The following is a 17,453-nucleotide window of genomic DNA, read 5'->3' on the forward strand; positions in this document are numbered from 1 at the left end:
CTAAATAGTATCTACTGTAAATTAGTTTATCATCGGATCAAAGATTGAATTTTCCTTAGACCTTCCAGTTTCACTTGATTGTCAATGCAGCGACGAGTGTGTAACCCTTGCTTCAATTATGATTTATAACTCCCATGAGATTCTATCCACGATATACAAACAATAATTCACTAAACCTTTATATGACCTTACGATAAGTAATTAATTTGAAAAGGATCGAATAATTCATTCAGGACAATATATAATTCATATTTCTCTGACACCATATCGCACATATTACTCGAATTTACGATTAATCCTCGAACTTGTAGAGTTTATATATGTTAAGACTTGGGGTCCATCTTAAAAGGTCAACATTGTTAAGAGGAGCAGTTCAAGACCTTATAAGTTGGTCTATATTTTTATCTTTAATCGATGTGAGACTTTATCCCTTAACATGCCCTCGTAAGATGGTGGCTCGTTTAAACAGATCAATCTTGAAATCCATATTCTCATTTATTGAGTCTTAATTAGATCGAATCGATCGTTGGAGTTTAATGTGCTCTGATTCCATGTTAAGGCTTGGGGATCCATCTTAAAATGTCAACCTTGTTAAGAGAAGTAGCCCAAAACCTTATAAGTTGGTCTATGTTTCCATCTTTATTCATTGTGGGATTTTATCCCTTAACATGTCTTGTTAAGATGGTGGCTCGTTTGAGCAGACCAATCTTGAAATTCGTATGCTTATTTATTGAGTTTTAATCAGATCGAATCGCTCATTGGAATTTAATGGGCTCTAATTCCATGCTAAGGCTTGTGAATCCATCTTAAAATGTCAACCTTGTTAAGAGAAGTAGCTCAAAATCTTATAAGTTGGTCTATGTTTCCATCTTTATTCGTTGTCGGATTTTATCCCTTAACATGTCCTCGTAAGATGGTGGCTCGTTTGAACAGTCCAATCTTGAAGTTTATATGCTCATTTATTGAGTCTTAATCATATTGAATTGCTCGTTGGAGTTTAATAAGGTCTGATATCATGTTAAAAGACTTGGGGTCCATCTTAAAATGTCAACTTTTTAAAAGGAGTAGCACAAGACCTTATAAATTAGTTTATATTTTTATCTTTAATCGATGTGGGGTTTTATTCCTTAACAATATACATGTGGAACATTCCAACTTACTTCTCCATCATTTATCTATTTTTACCATCTAAAACTTTTAATTCTTCCCCAAATCTATATTTTCAAAGGTATTCATGATTTATGTTGACGATTTCTATGCAAAAAAAATTATTAAAATAGAGTAAGTTGTCTTTAAACTCGAATGAACAAGTATACTAAATTTATTGTTGATAATTATTCCTCTCATAACCCATTTCAACAATCTTTTTAGTTTAGTTATTGGGATGTTGGTTTTTTCCATACAAACAATTAATAAGGGAAATAAAGTTCAATTCTGCTATAGGGACAGGTCAGCGACAGAATTTTATTCACCCATACACCTGGCTTTTTCTCATTAACAGTTAAAAAAAAAATTATAGAAAACACTACCAATCAAAAATTGCCACTTCATTCCCTGAAAAATGTCTGAATCATTAACCCTATTTGTTCAGCATTTTCCTTTCTTTGTGCAAAATATTGCAGAATTATGAATGAAAGCTTCATATTATTGCATGGTGTAACGTCAAACTCAGTAGGTCTACGTTACCGAATATAATGCCTTAGTGCGAAAATCACAGCTCCCATCCCATGCATTACTAACTAATAAATATCTGAAATTTACATTCTTGAAGTTGAATGTCAGTGTAGCCATGATAAACCATTTGTCTTCAAACTAATGATTGATCATGGGATCAATCCCTCACCATCCATTGCCCTGACATTTTCAATATTATATCAATGATCACTCAGTTAAAAACATCAACGTTAAATCTTACATGGCCTTGCTTTTTTTCTTCAATGGGATCATAAGATTTCCCTCCTCTCGAAATGAGGATTGAATCCAGGTCATCATTCTGGTAAGATTTCATTTTTACAACTTGAGCTAGGCTAGGTCTTGATCTTTTCTACGGCACGTCATTATGTGCCAATGTATAACTGGCGGAATTATTTATTATGTCAAGTTAACAAAAATCGTTGTGAAAAAAGTGGATTAAACGTAGGATTTAAACCCAAAATCTGACCAAAACTAAAGATGTATTGTGATCTCATTTGAATTTGTTCAATTTTCAATTACTAACTCTCCAATTTTCGCTGAATTGTTATAATAAAATATTGTTGTTTGGTGACACGTTGACACTTAATGTCATCGCGGATAATTTAATTTCAATGTTTTTAACTCAAATCACCATTCTTGTTATCATTAGAAACTTAAATTATTACTATCGTAAGAAAATAACTTCAATCGCCATTAACGTAATATATTAAAGCATGATTAGATTGAATTATAATCTCTTTATAATTTGAAGCCAATGTCGAACATAAATTTGAGTTACACATTTATGACCGCTATCCACTTGTTATTCATATATTTTGTAGGACTCATTATCCCTATTTATTATATTTTTTACCAAACATGCACCAAGTGTCACATGAGTTGAGAATCTATTGTGATTTTTGCGACAACAGTTGTGAATAATATGGAATATACGAAAAAAGAAAACATTTAGAGATTTACGTGGTTTGACAATTGGCCTACATCTAGGGGAGCGAAGCGATTGTAATTTGTATTATATATGGATAAGAGAGTAACATCATATATATATTAACCCTGACTCACTTAAGACTTTTGGACCCGTACAAAACCTTTAGGAAAGTAAACATGTATTTCATTCTATATGAACACGTATTAAAATATAATTATTATTTAGACAATTATACCCTCGTCGATATTTGATCATTATTGGAATATACAAAGAAAGAAAACATGGTGGGCATGTTCCTAAGGTCAATAAGATGTGTTCACATCGCATGTGGATCATTATTTGCCACATCACGTATGGATCATTCATTGGAAATAAATAGCATTATTTATGATAATAGCTCAATAATGTTGTTTAGTTTATGTTTAGCTCATTTTTATAATTTTTATTTATAAATGATTAATCCATTATTCATTCACATAGAAAGACTTTCAAATACTTTTCATTTAACTATCATTCGTTTTTGTCTATTAATAATTTAAAGTATTGATAAACACTTTCCAAACATATGAAAAAATCGAGAGATTTGAAAGCCAATTTCCCGTAGTCTTGTCTAGCCAAATAAATGTAAAGCTAGTTTAGCTATGATTAAATGTACGTCAACCTATCATTTATACACACGTACCAATTAAACGTGTGATTAAAAACTGATGAAAATTATGAATCATATAAATTATGTAATTATAATTCATTATTGACTTTAACTTAAATTTACATTAATTTTTGAAACTTCCAAACACGATCTTAATTTATAAATTTAAACAAGCATGCGCATTAAAGAAGAAAACTATTTTTCTTCTTTTTAAGGTCAAAGAAAAATACATTACGGCTTAAAATTCTCATCCTACTTTTTTGAAAGTTCGATTACATATTCTCACACCTTTTGCTATAAAAACAGCAGGCATATCTCACATCAGCCACCATCCTTTTTCCAATACTTTATTTAGTGTAAGAATTAATTCTTAAAATTAAAAAAAAATAAAATAAAAACATCATAATAATCAACGAGATAGAGAATATCTTCTTTTTCTTCTCATGAAACATGATTTTACAACTTTAATACAAAAGAAAATTCCATTCATCCATTCATTTTTATATCTTCATTTTTGCTCTAAAAAGTTTCGGTGTCCAAGTCTTTGATGCTAATCTACGATCTTTGAATCGACACATCACATTCATAGCCCCAACAAAATGTAGTACACAAGCGTAATGGGTAAGGCGATCAACATTCCGAATATCACACTGCAATTCAAGAAAAAAAAAAAATCACACTTTAGTGAGAAAAACATTTTATTTAAAAAAATAAAAAATAAAAAAATATATGGTAGAAAATATACTTACCCAGTGCTAAGAATATCAGGGTGTACATTGTACTCTTTGGCAAAGACAAAGGGGACAATTCCTTGTGGTAGAGCTGCCTGTTAATTAATTAGATAAGAATTTGAATAAGTACTTTTTTCCTTCCTTGATTATCAACTGTCTTGATAAACTGAGCACCCCTTTTTGGAATTAATTATAGAATTTTCAGTTTCGTCAGAAATATATGTTGTATTTGATATTTCGGAACATATTTCATATTTCGTACAAGTGAATAAGATTTTTATATTTCATTTATTTAAATTGTCTACCATTATTCAATAATTTAATTCACGTGTTCAGTGTCATGTGTAAATAATTTAGATAGATTCCTTGTTAACTTAAATTCAATAACAAAAATCCAAAAATAAGAATAAAAATGCAATATTTAAGAGGTAGGTTTGGTTCTTTGGTAGGCAAGATGGTATCTAGGAAACAAGTGAAATGTTTTTCAATGAAATTTTCGTTAGCAATAATCAAATTAAAAAAGAACATGTCGTCCTCGACGTTCATCGTAGTGATACAATCTATCCTCGATTACATAAATAATCACATACCCTCTTCAAAATATGCTTCACTTCAAATTTTTGAGCAACAATCAGAAGTTGAAAAATAGAATCTAGCTACATAAAGTTGGACATGTTAAGGTCACGTAACAATTTAGTGAAGATATACAGGTTCCATTCCACGTTGGGAGTTTGGAAAAAGTTCGGCATGGAGCCTCGGACACAAGCTCAACCTTTCCGATTAAGCGATAATTTCCTTGTTTAGTGCAGGTTAACTAATTTGTTTTATTTTCGAAGGCTTAGGAACTGAATTGCTACTGAATAAGTTGAGGTTCAGTTGTGCATATATTTGACAGTAAAGTTAGAGAGAGGTCAGGATGATGAGTGACCTGCACAATGGCAATACGCAATAGAACGCCGCGAAGGCCAACGGCAATGGAAGCAGCTGCCATGACAGCTGGGCCTGTAAGGAATCTCACGGCCATTGCAAAAGCTGCCACCGAATTCCCACATGCTATTATCCTCGGTTGCAAAGCCATGAACAGTCCTGCATATCAATCATCAACATTGTCATTTACACACACATATACACAAACCATAATCATCACCACCACCACTTTACTTTATGTGTATGTATATGTTGTTCTTTTAATACAGTAAGTACTGAATCTGAAAAATGAAGAATAAAGAAGCAGCAAACATGTAATGATGATTGATTCCAGTGTTGGGGCCGGGGTTTGCTTTTTGAGCATGCTCTAGTTTGATTATGTAAAGTTAGAGTTAATAATCATGATGGGCTTGTGATAGAGAGAGATTATGCCATAATAATTAATTAATTACTCACCAAGACTGAACATTGCCATGCCAAGTCCTGCATCAGACAGTATTGAAATGGATTTTGCTATTATTGCAGGCATTTCAACGTGCCACCTACAAACCAGAAATGCACTTTAAATCTCATTTCCTACTTGAACGAAAACCAATAAAAACTTTAAGGTCAAGATGCGAAAATAAGCATGTACCTGAATGAAACTAGAGACCATGTTAGCCCAATTAAGCTTGAATAAGTGTTGGGATTTCTGATGAGTTTTCTCCACACCATGATTAATATAAGCTTTGTCATTACACTTGTAGGAGGCATCACCTTGGCCTTGTTCTCTCCAACTTTCTCCCCTTGATGGTTGTTTATCTCTCTATCCTCAACTCTATTTCCAAAGCTAAATTCATCTCTCTCCAAGTAATTTTCCTGATTCTCTCTATGAATCTCCACTGAGGCATAATTTAATTCGCAGTTAAGCAAATAAGATACAGTAAGGTCAAATAAAAAGAAAAAAAGAAGTTACACTCTACATTTACCGGGAGATGCAGAAACTTTCACTTCTTTAGTATTAGCAGACTGGTCTAATGCTCCATAATCAGGACCTCCAAACGCATCTGAAACTGGAGAAGCACTTGAACTCCATACAAACATATGAAGATCCTTCGAACCTTCTTGCTGCCCATTTGGTTTCTTGGTTATATTTGGCTTTGACCCAGTTGGTGAAAACATACCAGGATTTGGTGCTGGATAATGTGTATTATTTCCATGATAGAATCTGGACTTATTTACGCTTTCCTCCTCAAAATTTGAGGTTCTTGGAGTTGGCCCTCTTGATGATGTCAGGCCATAAACGTCATTTGCTCCAAAGTTCGAATTCCTCCCACCCCCCATCATGGAATAAAAATCTGTATGATTAAAACTAGATCCTCTTGGAGTAGGGTTTCTTGAAGACTGCAATGAATAAATCTCTGCATTTGTTAGATTTGATGGCCTTGGAGTATTTGATGAAAAACCCATTGATCTTCTTGAGAAAATATCTGATCTTGAGGCATTGGATTTTCTAACAGTGACGTGAAGTTTCCCATCTTCTTTAATTTCTGCCTCAGTTTCAAGAATCTGTCTACCGTCTAATGACATGACATCGGAATCAACATGGATGGAGACAATTGAGCAGGCAGTGTCTGGAAATTGCTGTGAAATCAACATCTTTGCACCTCTGTATTCAAACAAGAACAGCATCAAAGTGTACCAAATGATGCACTGAAGGACAACAATTTGCACCATTAGAGTCCCTGAAGAATCTCCATACATTCCCTTGAGCAAAGGAATGCCCATAACAAGAGTATTTGGAAGAGATGACAAGGAGAAAAGTGTAATTGTCCATTCCAAACAACCCCTATTGCTTATATTAGTCCAAACAGCCAAAACTGCAAGAACAATGAGCTTTTGAAGAGTATCAGCTGCAATGAAACGAAAGTTCATTTCATAAGGATTATTTGTAGCAATGAAGTGAAAAGAAAGCAGTGGAACTGCAAAGAGTGCCACAAAACGGTTGATTCCTGAACACTGGTCTGGCGTGAAAATCTTCCACCATTTTACTGAACCGTAAGCTAATATCATGGCCACATAGAGTGGAACCACTGCAGTCATAACATGATAAAAATCTGATAAAGTTATCATTTTCTGCAAGTTTTTTCAGCTGCCCAGATCAAGAAAACATACGAGAAAGGTGAAAACGAATGAAGTTGAAGAGAACACTGGTTTTTTCACCTGCCTAGATCAAGAAAACATACAAGAAAAGCAAAAAACTGAATGAGTGCTTAAGAAAACTTCGATTTTTCAGCTGCCAAGATCAAGTAAACATACAACTTACAAGAAAGGTGAAAATTATATGAAAGTTGAAGAAAACTTAGGAGGAAGAAGTAGTCGTGATTAGGAAATAGAGGGTGATGAGGGGCATGTGTTTTGGTTTATGGGGTTGTGGGTAGTACTGTTATGTATACAGAAAAGAGGAAATAGTATATTTCTTGGGGCTATACAAAATTTCAGAATGCACAGCTTTAGGATTGCAAGCAAGCTTGCACTTGCAGTCCCCAAAGCAAAGGTGAGGTGGGGTGGAGGTGGATGATAATTTACTAATTATATTTCCATTTCTTTGTTTTGTCCTCTTTGTTTTAAGCTGTGTTTGGATTTGATAGAGGGAGACGGTGGTGGTGTAAATTTGATGAAATGAATCGGTATACAGATTACTGGTTTTTGTATATCGAGTGTAGACAATGGCATCTTATTTGGAGGTTTTATGTAGTGTTTTTTAGTAATTGTTTGGAGAAGCTTTTTAAGCCTCTTTTTCTTCTTTTTCCACAACTTTCTTCTTGGATTCGCATTTTGGCTCATGGGATGTTGATGGGCAATTTTTCCCCTTTCTCGAGAATTTTTTTTTTTTTAATTCCTTTTTTGAATGTTTTAGTGATAAAATTCATCAAGTGAGAAAAATATAAAATATCGCTATATTTTCCGGCCATGCTTTTTTCCCATCTTTAAATTGATCCAACCAAAATCTTTTGCGTATATTTGGTACTTAATGTCGATATACATGAAACTACGAGGATGTGTTTTGCAACCTCCATGAAATAGATGACAAATTATATCAAACGTCTCTCTTCATTTATCGTATCTAATTTTGATAAAACAAATGACAAATTATATCACGTTTCTCTCTTCTCCATCATGTATAATTTTATTCAATTTATTGTACTAGATACGCACTTATTTTACTTCAAAGGTTTTCGAAATTAATATGTTTGCTAAGTTAACTTTGCTGAGATATCTAAGATTTGACTTTTGTGCTTGGTTCACGAATAATTATCATATAATTAAGGGTTATTCTTGGGGTACTTGGAGACGCGCAGTGGACACCCTCTTATAAGGGGTTATGCGCCCCAAGAATAACGAGTACATAATACTTTGCTATTATTATCTCGGGACAACCAAAAAAAATTATAATTTCTTATATTTCTTTAATTCTATTCAATATTACACTTCAAAGCATTAAATATGTCATTGATTGAAACTATGGGAGGTGGGGGAACTAAGATTGGCGTATCACATATACAAACCTCTTGGAGTTCTAAACATTCAAACATAATGTTTGAAATGCACAAATTGATGTAGATCTGGTATTGCAAAAGTTTGGTTTTCAAAGAGTATAGAAGGGCATGCATTGTATTCCTTTGAGGAAAATCATCTTTTTGTCCCTTATCAAATGTCTAAACCTTTATGATTTCTCGTTCAATTGGATTTCTCAAGAGAGTCTCTCTACGCCAAAATCAACACAAAGGGGAGAATTAAGACCATCTACTTATTTTCTTAGGTCACATTCTTATAATAATTTAGTTATATTATTCTAGTAGAACATGTTAGAAAAATAAAAGACATGACCTAAACATAGTTGTAAAATATTTGATTTTGTTGCATTTCTTGCAACCCTTTATGTAGTATCTCGATATAAATACAAGGGGGAAAAACCATTCTAATCCTAATAAATACTGATAATCATACTTGCGCGACTCAATTCAATCCGAAATTTTTATTTGTACGATTAATCTTCCACGACATTGGCTTCCATCCAAAAGAAAGGAAGAGCTCATTAACCATTTCACAACAACGTGATAGAAGTGCCATAAAATGACTCGAGGAAGAAGCCACAGCAAACGGGTCAAATTTTCTTCGGAATGACTAGGCGTAGAGGCATGGGAATTATTGACCATGAGAAGCTAAAAGTTTCGGCAATTTGGTCGTTTCATAGTACTAATAACCTTGTACATAAATTCAGAGAGACACGAAGTATATTTAGCAAACTTTGTCCTTTAAAACATACCTCACCAGAAAACTCAAAACAGACTGGAAATGACTAAATTCAGCAATATAAAGTTACAAAAAAAAAAGTACCAGAACAGACATTTCTTGCATTCTACATGTCTCTGGAGCCAGGGAGTTCAATCCACCCAAGCTGAATTTCCACTTCACCACACTCCACATTTCTCAATCTCAGGCACAAATCTTGCATCACCTTGCCGTCATTCCAGACGACGCGACTCTCTTCAGCGAGGCAATTCGACCTGCTCGGTTGTATTCTTGTAAGTATAGTACCACTCGGGAGGTTGTCTAATTTCATTCTCAAGACTTCTACAAATGGTTTAATGTCTATTTCTGCGTCTCCCATTTTGTCGTCCATGCTGAAAGTGTCATGGTCGTAGACAGTCTGAAATCATACAAGCAAATAAGAATAGAGATCAGAGATCTTAATATCCGTGAAACGAACACTGAGATACAAGCCTTGATACCAGAAATATAGATGCAGATTCTTGTGTATTTAACTATTCAAAGCTGTAAACTTATTAGAAAGAAAATAATTACTTGGCTAAACAAATTACTAGAATATGTAAAGACAGAAAAATTTGAAGGAAGGTGAATAATATTTTTCTAATAAATTCTTCTAACTCAATTTATTTAGCATTTGCTTCCAATGAACACTACCAGCTTGATTGGAAGATTAGGATCTTCAACTGAAAGCGTCAAATCCTCATTCCATTCAGGATTAACATCCTTTCGTATAACACGAGTCTTCAATTTCTGCATGAAACAGCAAAATCAATATGATACAAGAAACTTAAACAAGTAGAACTGAAAGCAAACATATAGCATGTTTGGCGAAGTTTATAAGGTGCTTTCACGAAGTAAAAACTCTATATAACAAGATGGAAATTATCAGATTAAATTTGACTAAAGGAAAGCTGATTAAATTTAAGGTGAACTCAATTCATAAACAATGAATCAGTTTCTGTATTAATTAAGCAAAAATGGGAAATATCAGATTACCTGTTCACAAAAACATAGGAAGTTGACAAGTAGATAGCTCCAATTTGGCAGCCAAAATTTAAAGAGTAGGTACGGAAGACTAATGGCACAGGCAGCAATCATACTAAGCGCTTGTTTTGAAAAAGATTACATTCGGTTTAAATAATTAATAAATAGAAACTAATGGTGGAGAAGTGGGTAGTACTTGTGAATCTTACAAAATGTGTGCAAAAAATGTAGGTTTGACTGATAATTTTTATAAATTAAGCCCCTGTTTGATTCCCATTAAATTAAATTCTATTACATTTCATTTTTCTCTCTCTTATTTTCAACCACACAATCTTCCATAAAATAATATTATACGTAAATCGAAAACTTTTCATTCTTTTTCAACCACTCATTTTTCAAAAAAGCACTATTCCCCTCATTAATTTTCCTACGTAATGAGAATCAAACAGGGGCTAAATAGATGTCAAACATGGGCTAAGTTTATACAAGCAACAGAAAATGTGCTTTTATAGCTCCAGGTTTTATGCTAGTATCCCCTTGCACTTACGTATACTTGGAACTTGCAAAAAGTAGTTCCAAACATTTTCTATATCAGTTAGAAATTATTTACCTCCTCGTCTTGGTATTTTAGATCTTGTTATCCTACAGATCTATAGGCAAGTGGCTTTCTTGGGTCAAGTCATAGCTTTTTCTGTTGATCACTACTGTCTGCAAATCCGGCCTTTAAACCACTATCAACAGATGTGCGGTTACTGGTCAGAAACCACTTGCTGCACGTAATCAAACAAATTTCTAACTCGAATTCATACTTCTACCTCTCCGAAACTGCACAATAACCATTCCCTGTTCCTCATTGCTAAATAGACCCTTGTTACCCTATTATTTTCCCCACCTTCCAATGGTTAGTAGGATTAGACAAGTGTTAGACAGCATTAAGCAAGGAAAAGAAATTTAAAATCTTGTCCATTGTACCATCTAATCTTATGTAGTAATGTGTACCAAACATAAGCATAAGCCCAAAAGCTCATCCAAGTCAATATTACCTCAAAAACAACTGACATGCACAACAAAAGGACAATATGATTTTTCTACTTGAGCTTTATTGGACAGCATGCTAGGAGAACGTGTCAGGAATTTTCATGAGAAATAAAGAGGTTGAAAGCATCTCTTTCAAATTCAGCAGGGATAATCATAAGATCATATTCAAAACATTCAAATAGCAGATTGTTAACCAATGGCAATGAGCAACCCTTATGAAAATAAGGATATGAAGACAATTTATCATATCATTATCATGACATGGCAGAAATATTTAACCAAGTGGAAGGTTCAAATAGTCGCAACTTGTCCTTGATACTTTTTTCTAACAATCGAAAAATTCATTAAAGAAGTACATATACAAGAAGCATAAGAAACTGATGTTACCCAAAAAAATCCAAACAATTCACACAAGAGGGATGGTTTGGCAGGACTGAAACAAAAGAAAGATAAGTATGGCCTCTCTAAAGGAAAATCCTGTAAAGGCTGAGTAGGCTGAGTTCCACAAAGATGGGCGTTCTTCTAAACTCGATATTCTGTGTCACATCCATCTCAGTTCCAAACAAAGCTGGTTATACAAAATTCTGAATAATTTAATAAATTCCTCCTTTAGGGAAATCTCCTTATGTCCAAACATCTCCCTATAACCTCAGTCTTCTCCTGTCGCCTCAACAAACTAGTGAATGAATTCAGAGAAGTCCTCCCCTAACAGGTTCAGTTTGGCTAGAATAGTCCTCTTCATCAGTCGTGAAAGTAAATCATGTGAACAAGTTATTTATATGATCAAAAGTTTATTTCTTTTTGTAGACCCACAAGCTACGAATTGAAAAGAGACTTAAAGTAAATATCAAATTACCCAGAACAAAAAATAATTTATACAACTCTCCTTCAAATGTGGGTTTCAATGAATGTGTTTGTGGGTACGCTTAGCACTTGGTAGGTCTGGAGCAGAGGTTGTTCGAGCCGCGGTGAGAAGGATAGTTCGATAGATACCATAGGCTTTATGGGATGGATGCCTCAGGTGGGTAGAGATGGCCGCAATAGATTCTTCTGACCAAGTCCAGTGGATGATACAAATCGAAGTATCGTTTTGACACATAGATTTTTTCTAATTACGTCAAAATCTTTGTTTTCAATTTTCAGTTGACTATTCAGCCACGTAATATTTTGGGACTCAAAACACTACAGAGGTTCGACCTGAAGAATTTCTCTTTTCAGGTGACTACTTAGCAAGCACCAAGATTTGGAGAGCAACTGATTGTGGAGTTTCAATCTAGTTTAGATTATTAACCGGTCTTGACTTCATTTTGCATACAGAAAATAACAAAAAACTTCAATTCCATTTCACCCATTTTGATTAGGACGTATCAGGAGCAAGAAATTACAGGATGGTAAATTTTTGTAGTAACTAAACAATTCCTAAAACAACATACCCTTACCTACATTCCATCCCATCAAAAAATTGGAAAACATAAACCAAAAAGAAAACATGCTACTAATACAAGTACGGCAAGCACCTCGTCTACTGCAATGTACCCCAAACTGTGGATTTCTCAACCTCCTTTCTTAAAAAAAAACAAATTAGGAAATACCCAAAAGATCTTATAACTATGTTCCTTCTTCATTGGATGCTCCTACAAAAGAAAATGTTGACATAAATCTAAGCAAGATTCCAGTTAATTAGTTCTAGTTTTCTGTAAAAAAGGAAAGCAAATCAAGATTGGACTAAAACTTAGGGAGCGCTTTATTGCGAGTATGGAATTTGCATGAAAAGAAAATGGAAATTATTAATTAAATATATTTGAATAATTTAATTTTCAACCTAAAAAATATTATATTTGTTCATTTTTTATTGGTGAGTAGATAAGAGGGGGGAGAAGTGATAGAGAGAGAGAAACAGAGTGAATTACCTAAAAAACTAAAAACTAGCCCTTTCTAAAGAAAATGTTTTCCTCATTTTTTTAAGAAAAATATAGTCACATGACCAAAAGTTGAAAAATGTTTTCTATGAAAAAAATTTGTCAATCAAACACCTCCAGAGTTGGGAATTTGAGTGGAAAAATATAACATTTTTCATAAAAATAAAGCCAATCAAACCGCTGTTAGAGAAACAACTGGGAGAAGTCCAAAGGCCAAGCTGAAAATTTTTCACATACTCTTAACAATCTAACAAGGATTAATAAAAAACAACATCGTCTAACTCTGCAACAAAACTTCCCAACACTTCGGGTCCTGTAGCTTTTCTCAATCCTTATGAAACCACAAGTTACCATGTCTCTCTTTGCTACTTAATTTGATTTTGATCACAGTATATCCCATCATAACCTCTAACATCTATATTAAACGTTTTAACTATTCAGTGATACACTTAATAACCGTTACGAAGTCGCAAACAATCTCAATTAAGTTTCTCTTGAAATCACATGAACAATCCAGCGAAGCGCCCAGAAGACGAAGACAATCTATAAGAACCATAAACAACGCAATAAACGACAGAAGGCAAAAGTCAACCCAACCCAACCCAACATCTCCAAACTATCAAACAACAAGAGTACAAAATTGCAATACTAGTGATAAAACACATGAAAAACAACATATACATAAACAAATATACCAATCGCCACAAATTACATCAAATGAAAGTGATCAAGAAATGTAGACCAACCTGTTTACCCATTTTGACAACAACGTAAGGATCGCTACTTCGTACATCACGAACGGCAAGATTTACACCTCTCTTGACCCGAATTCTAAGAAGTCCCAATAGATTTTCCATCCGAGATTCTGTTGCACTTCCTGGTGATAAAGATTCTGGCGTTCTTGGTGACTCCATTTTAAAATCTCTATTTATTAGCCCTTTCCCTTCCTTGTGGGTACTGTTGACTCTCTGGAAACAATTTTCTTTATTATTTTAACGCACTTGTTCCATCAAATCAACCAGTTCCCGCAAAAAATTGCCAATTGTAATAATTGGACCGTAGAAAAGAGATAACATTGCATCAACCAATAATAAATGAGATATAATTTGACTTTTAATGGACAAAATGGGGCCGCATTTCTGCGCTGATTAAACATTCCATTCGGGACCCAGTTTTCGGAATCTTAATTGAAACTGCACCAGCATACACGGGATATAACTCGACACGTTACGTTACCCCTTTAGATATCATGAATCCAGTCGAATTCAATTAAAGAGTAATTTAAGATTTGACTACAAATTGTATTTAAAATACTTGTAAACATATCATTATAACACATTAAATATAATCGTGCATAATACTTACTTTGCCGATGTATCTTCTTTAGCTATTTTGCAAGTGGAAACGAGGGAGAAAGGTGTGTTTTGTTTTCTGGGAAGAAGGGGAACACAAAAATGGAAAATTGGATTGGATTGGGTTAAATGGAATTTGCGCAGATTGTGAAGCGCGTAAGTCTGATTTTAGTAAGAGGATGTTAATGTTGGAATTAATTGAATTTGATTTGGGTTTGATTTGAGTTTAAAATATTAAATGTAATATTTAATGATATGGGTCATTGCAATTAATTTGAGTGAATTGGAAAAGTCTCAAATATAAGCCCATATGTTGATAAGCCAATTTTAAGTGGTTTTTATATGGAAAGGAGTCCCACATCGAAAGTTTACAAGAAAATAGTCTTATTTATATAGTGGGTTGTGTAAATAATATATCATTTAATATGTTACCTACCACTTGACTAACTTTAGCTAGCCAAAGGCTAGCAAACTAGCCAAAGGCTAGTCACCACTAGAGTGGTGCTTCGCACCACTAGCACCGTTCCCCGGACCCGGTCCCAGCACGCGCACGAGTGGCAGCACAAGGCTCGGTGAGTTGGCATTCTAGGTGGCGCACGAGTGGTAGGTCGCGTCCCTTCGTCCTGCATGGCGGTTAGATGTACGCGTGGCATCCGTATGGCTGTGACTGTTCAGAAATTGGTGAATAGGCATGATGAATGGATACTTCACTTCATGGTTCAATCTGGGCCGTCAGATCATAAAAATAGTGCGATCCAATGGCTAAGACGAATCAGACCAAGTGGTGCACCAGTTCCTGAAATGTCACACACCTGTTCCATGAGACACTTCAATCTCTATAAATAGGGACCCCCAGATTCGTTTTTTGACACACCAAATCAATTACGAATTCAATTGATTTCTAAATTCTTCTATCTCCATATTCTGCTCGTAAAAAATCTCTTATACTTCCGTCGTTATTCCGTTCAAGTACGATCATTCATTGGTTCGACCGACAAGGTTGGTATTGTGCAGTATCGACTTTGGAAGGAGCGTTGTATCTTGGGAGACAGACGTCCATAATCCCGTTTGCACTTCATTGGGGGGCGAAATCTGTCTTAAGGAGATTTGCTTACTTTATTGGCATACCTCGCTTCATTTACTGTCTATTTTTCTACTTATTTTATTTCTTCTTTAGATTGCGTTAGTCGAATTTCCGACAACAATCTTAAGACAGAATATTTATTTTTTCATTTCTTCTACATTTCTATTATTGATTATTTTCTGTAATTGTGGTTTTACAGAAAATGGCTAGTACATCAAATAATAATACTAGCGCTGTGATTGGTACTGTTGAGAGCAATACTAATGCGGTGATTGCGCCAAATTCAGGTTCCAATCAATTTGTTTTGCCGCCGGCTTCACAATATGAGAAACCGAAAAAGTTCAATGGCACGGATTTCAAACGTTGGCAACAGAAAATGCTATTCTATTTGACAACATTGAACTTAGTAAAATTTCTGCGTGAAGAATGTCCTGCACAAACATCGGAGAATGCTACTGATAAAAATACTCAGTTAGCTATTGAAGCATGGAAACATGCGGATTTCTTATGCCGTAATTACATTCTCAGTGGATTAGATAACACTTTATATAGTGTGTATTGTAATTACAAGACGGCTAAAGAACTGTGGGAGTCTCTTGACAAAAAATACAAAACCGAAGATACCGAAACGAAGAAATTCATTGTCGGCAAATTTCTAGATTTCAAGATGACTGATTCAAAGACAGTTATGAGTCAGGTTCAAGAGATACAAGTTCTACTTCACAATATTGAAGCTGAAGGTATGACTTTAAGTGAATCTTTCCAAATAGCTGCTATGATCGAGAAACTACCTCCACTATGGAAAGATTTCAAAAACTATCTCAAGCATAAACGCAAAGAGATGACGATGGAGGATCTAATTGTTCGACTTCGCATTGAAGAAGACAACCGGGCTGCAGAAAAGAAGAATAATGTCCGCAACATGGAAGCAAAGGCTAACATGGTAGAAGACTCGGGGTCTAAGAACAATAAAAGGAAGCGTTCTGGCTTATCTATGGACAAAGAAAAAGTCAACAATGCAAAACGGTTCAAAGGCAACTGTTATACTTACGGGAAGCCGGGACATCGGGCTAAAGACTATCGAAGCAAAAAGAAGGATACGCAGAAAAAGAAACCGCCCCAAGCCAATATAACCGAAGTGGATAAAATTTCTACAGATGTTGAAGACATCAACTTATCTGCTGTTGTTCTGAAGTTAATTTGGTATCTAATGCCAAGGATTGGTGGTTGGACACAGGAGCCACTCGTCACATCTGTGCAGATAAGGGTCTATTCGCTGAATATAAGACCTTGAATCATAATGAGTGTCTTTACATGGGAAATTCTACAACATCCAATATTGAAGGGATTGGAAAGGTTATTCTGAAATTCACATCGGGGAAGGAACTGACGCTTAATGAAGTTGTACATGTCCCAGATATCAGAAAGAATTTGATTTCAGGAGCTATTCTTAGTAAGAAAGGATTTAAAATGGTGTTTGAATCTGATAGATTTGTACTTACTAAGGGGGGCATGTATGTTGGGAAGGGTTATTTACTTGATGGTCTATTTAAGGCCAATGCTGTTGTAGTGGACAAAAAATCCACATATCTGTATCCACAAGTTATCAATAAAACTAATGCTTCCGTTTACTTGCTTGAATCTTCAAATTTATGGCATAGCAGATTAGGACATGTAAATCGTGCTTCCTTAAGAAAACTTGTAGGTTTAGGTCTTATACCTAAACTTGACTCCGAAGATAAACATAAATGTGAAATTTGTGTTGAAGCAAAATTTGCTAAAAAACCTTTTAACACAATTGAAAGGAGTAGTGAACCGTTATGTTTAATACA

General features: G+C 34.5%; 2 protein-coding genes across 3 annotated transcripts; both read right to left on the bottom strand.

Moving 5' to 3' along the window:
• Positions 1 to 3,659: 3,659 nt before the first annotated feature.
• On the bottom strand, positions 3,660 to 7,649 carry LOC111365275 (auxin efflux carrier component 1-like). Of its 2 annotated transcripts, XM_022985719.1 has the most exons (7): positions 7,236 to 7,649; positions 5,899 to 7,136; positions 5,565 to 5,811; positions 5,387 to 5,472; positions 4,932 to 5,089; positions 4,022 to 4,098; positions 3,791 to 3,922 (listed from the first exon to the last, which is right to left on the bottom strand). In XM_022985719.1, the coding sequence occupies exons 2-7, from the start codon at positions 7,040 to 7,042 to the stop codon at positions 3,856 to 3,858; spliced, it is 1,779 nt and encodes a 592-aa protein (XP_022841487.1). In that variant the 5' UTR covers positions 7,043 to 7,136; positions 7,236 to 7,649; the 3' UTR covers positions 3,791 to 3,855. The 2 variants fall into 2 exon arrangements, with proteins under 2 accessions (XP_022841486.1, XP_022841487.1); XM_022985718.1 differs by having other exon boundaries at positions 3,660 to 3,922; positions 5,899 to 7,649.
• A 1,493-nt stretch (positions 7,650 to 9,142) lies between these two features.
• On the bottom strand, positions 9,143 to 14,568 carry LOC111365278 (protein C2-DOMAIN ABA-RELATED 4-like). The gene is made up of 4 exons (XM_022985720.1): positions 14,551 to 14,568; positions 13,932 to 14,153; positions 9,899 to 9,994; positions 9,143 to 9,623 (listed from the first exon to the last, which is right to left on the bottom strand). The coding sequence occupies exons 2-4, from the start codon at positions 14,097 to 14,099 to the stop codon at positions 9,333 to 9,335; spliced, it is 555 nt and encodes a 184-aa protein (XP_022841488.1). The 5' UTR covers positions 14,100 to 14,153; positions 14,551 to 14,568; the 3' UTR covers positions 9,143 to 9,332.
• Positions 14,569 to 17,453: the final 2,885 nt, after the last annotated feature.

Source organism: Olea europaea, chromosome 17, assembly GCF_002742605.1.
Source record: "Olea europaea var. sylvestris chromosome 17, O_europaea_v1, whole genome shotgun sequence".
NCBI classification, from domain to species: domain Eukaryota; kingdom Viridiplantae; phylum Streptophyta; class Magnoliopsida; order Lamiales; family Oleaceae; genus Olea; species Olea europaea.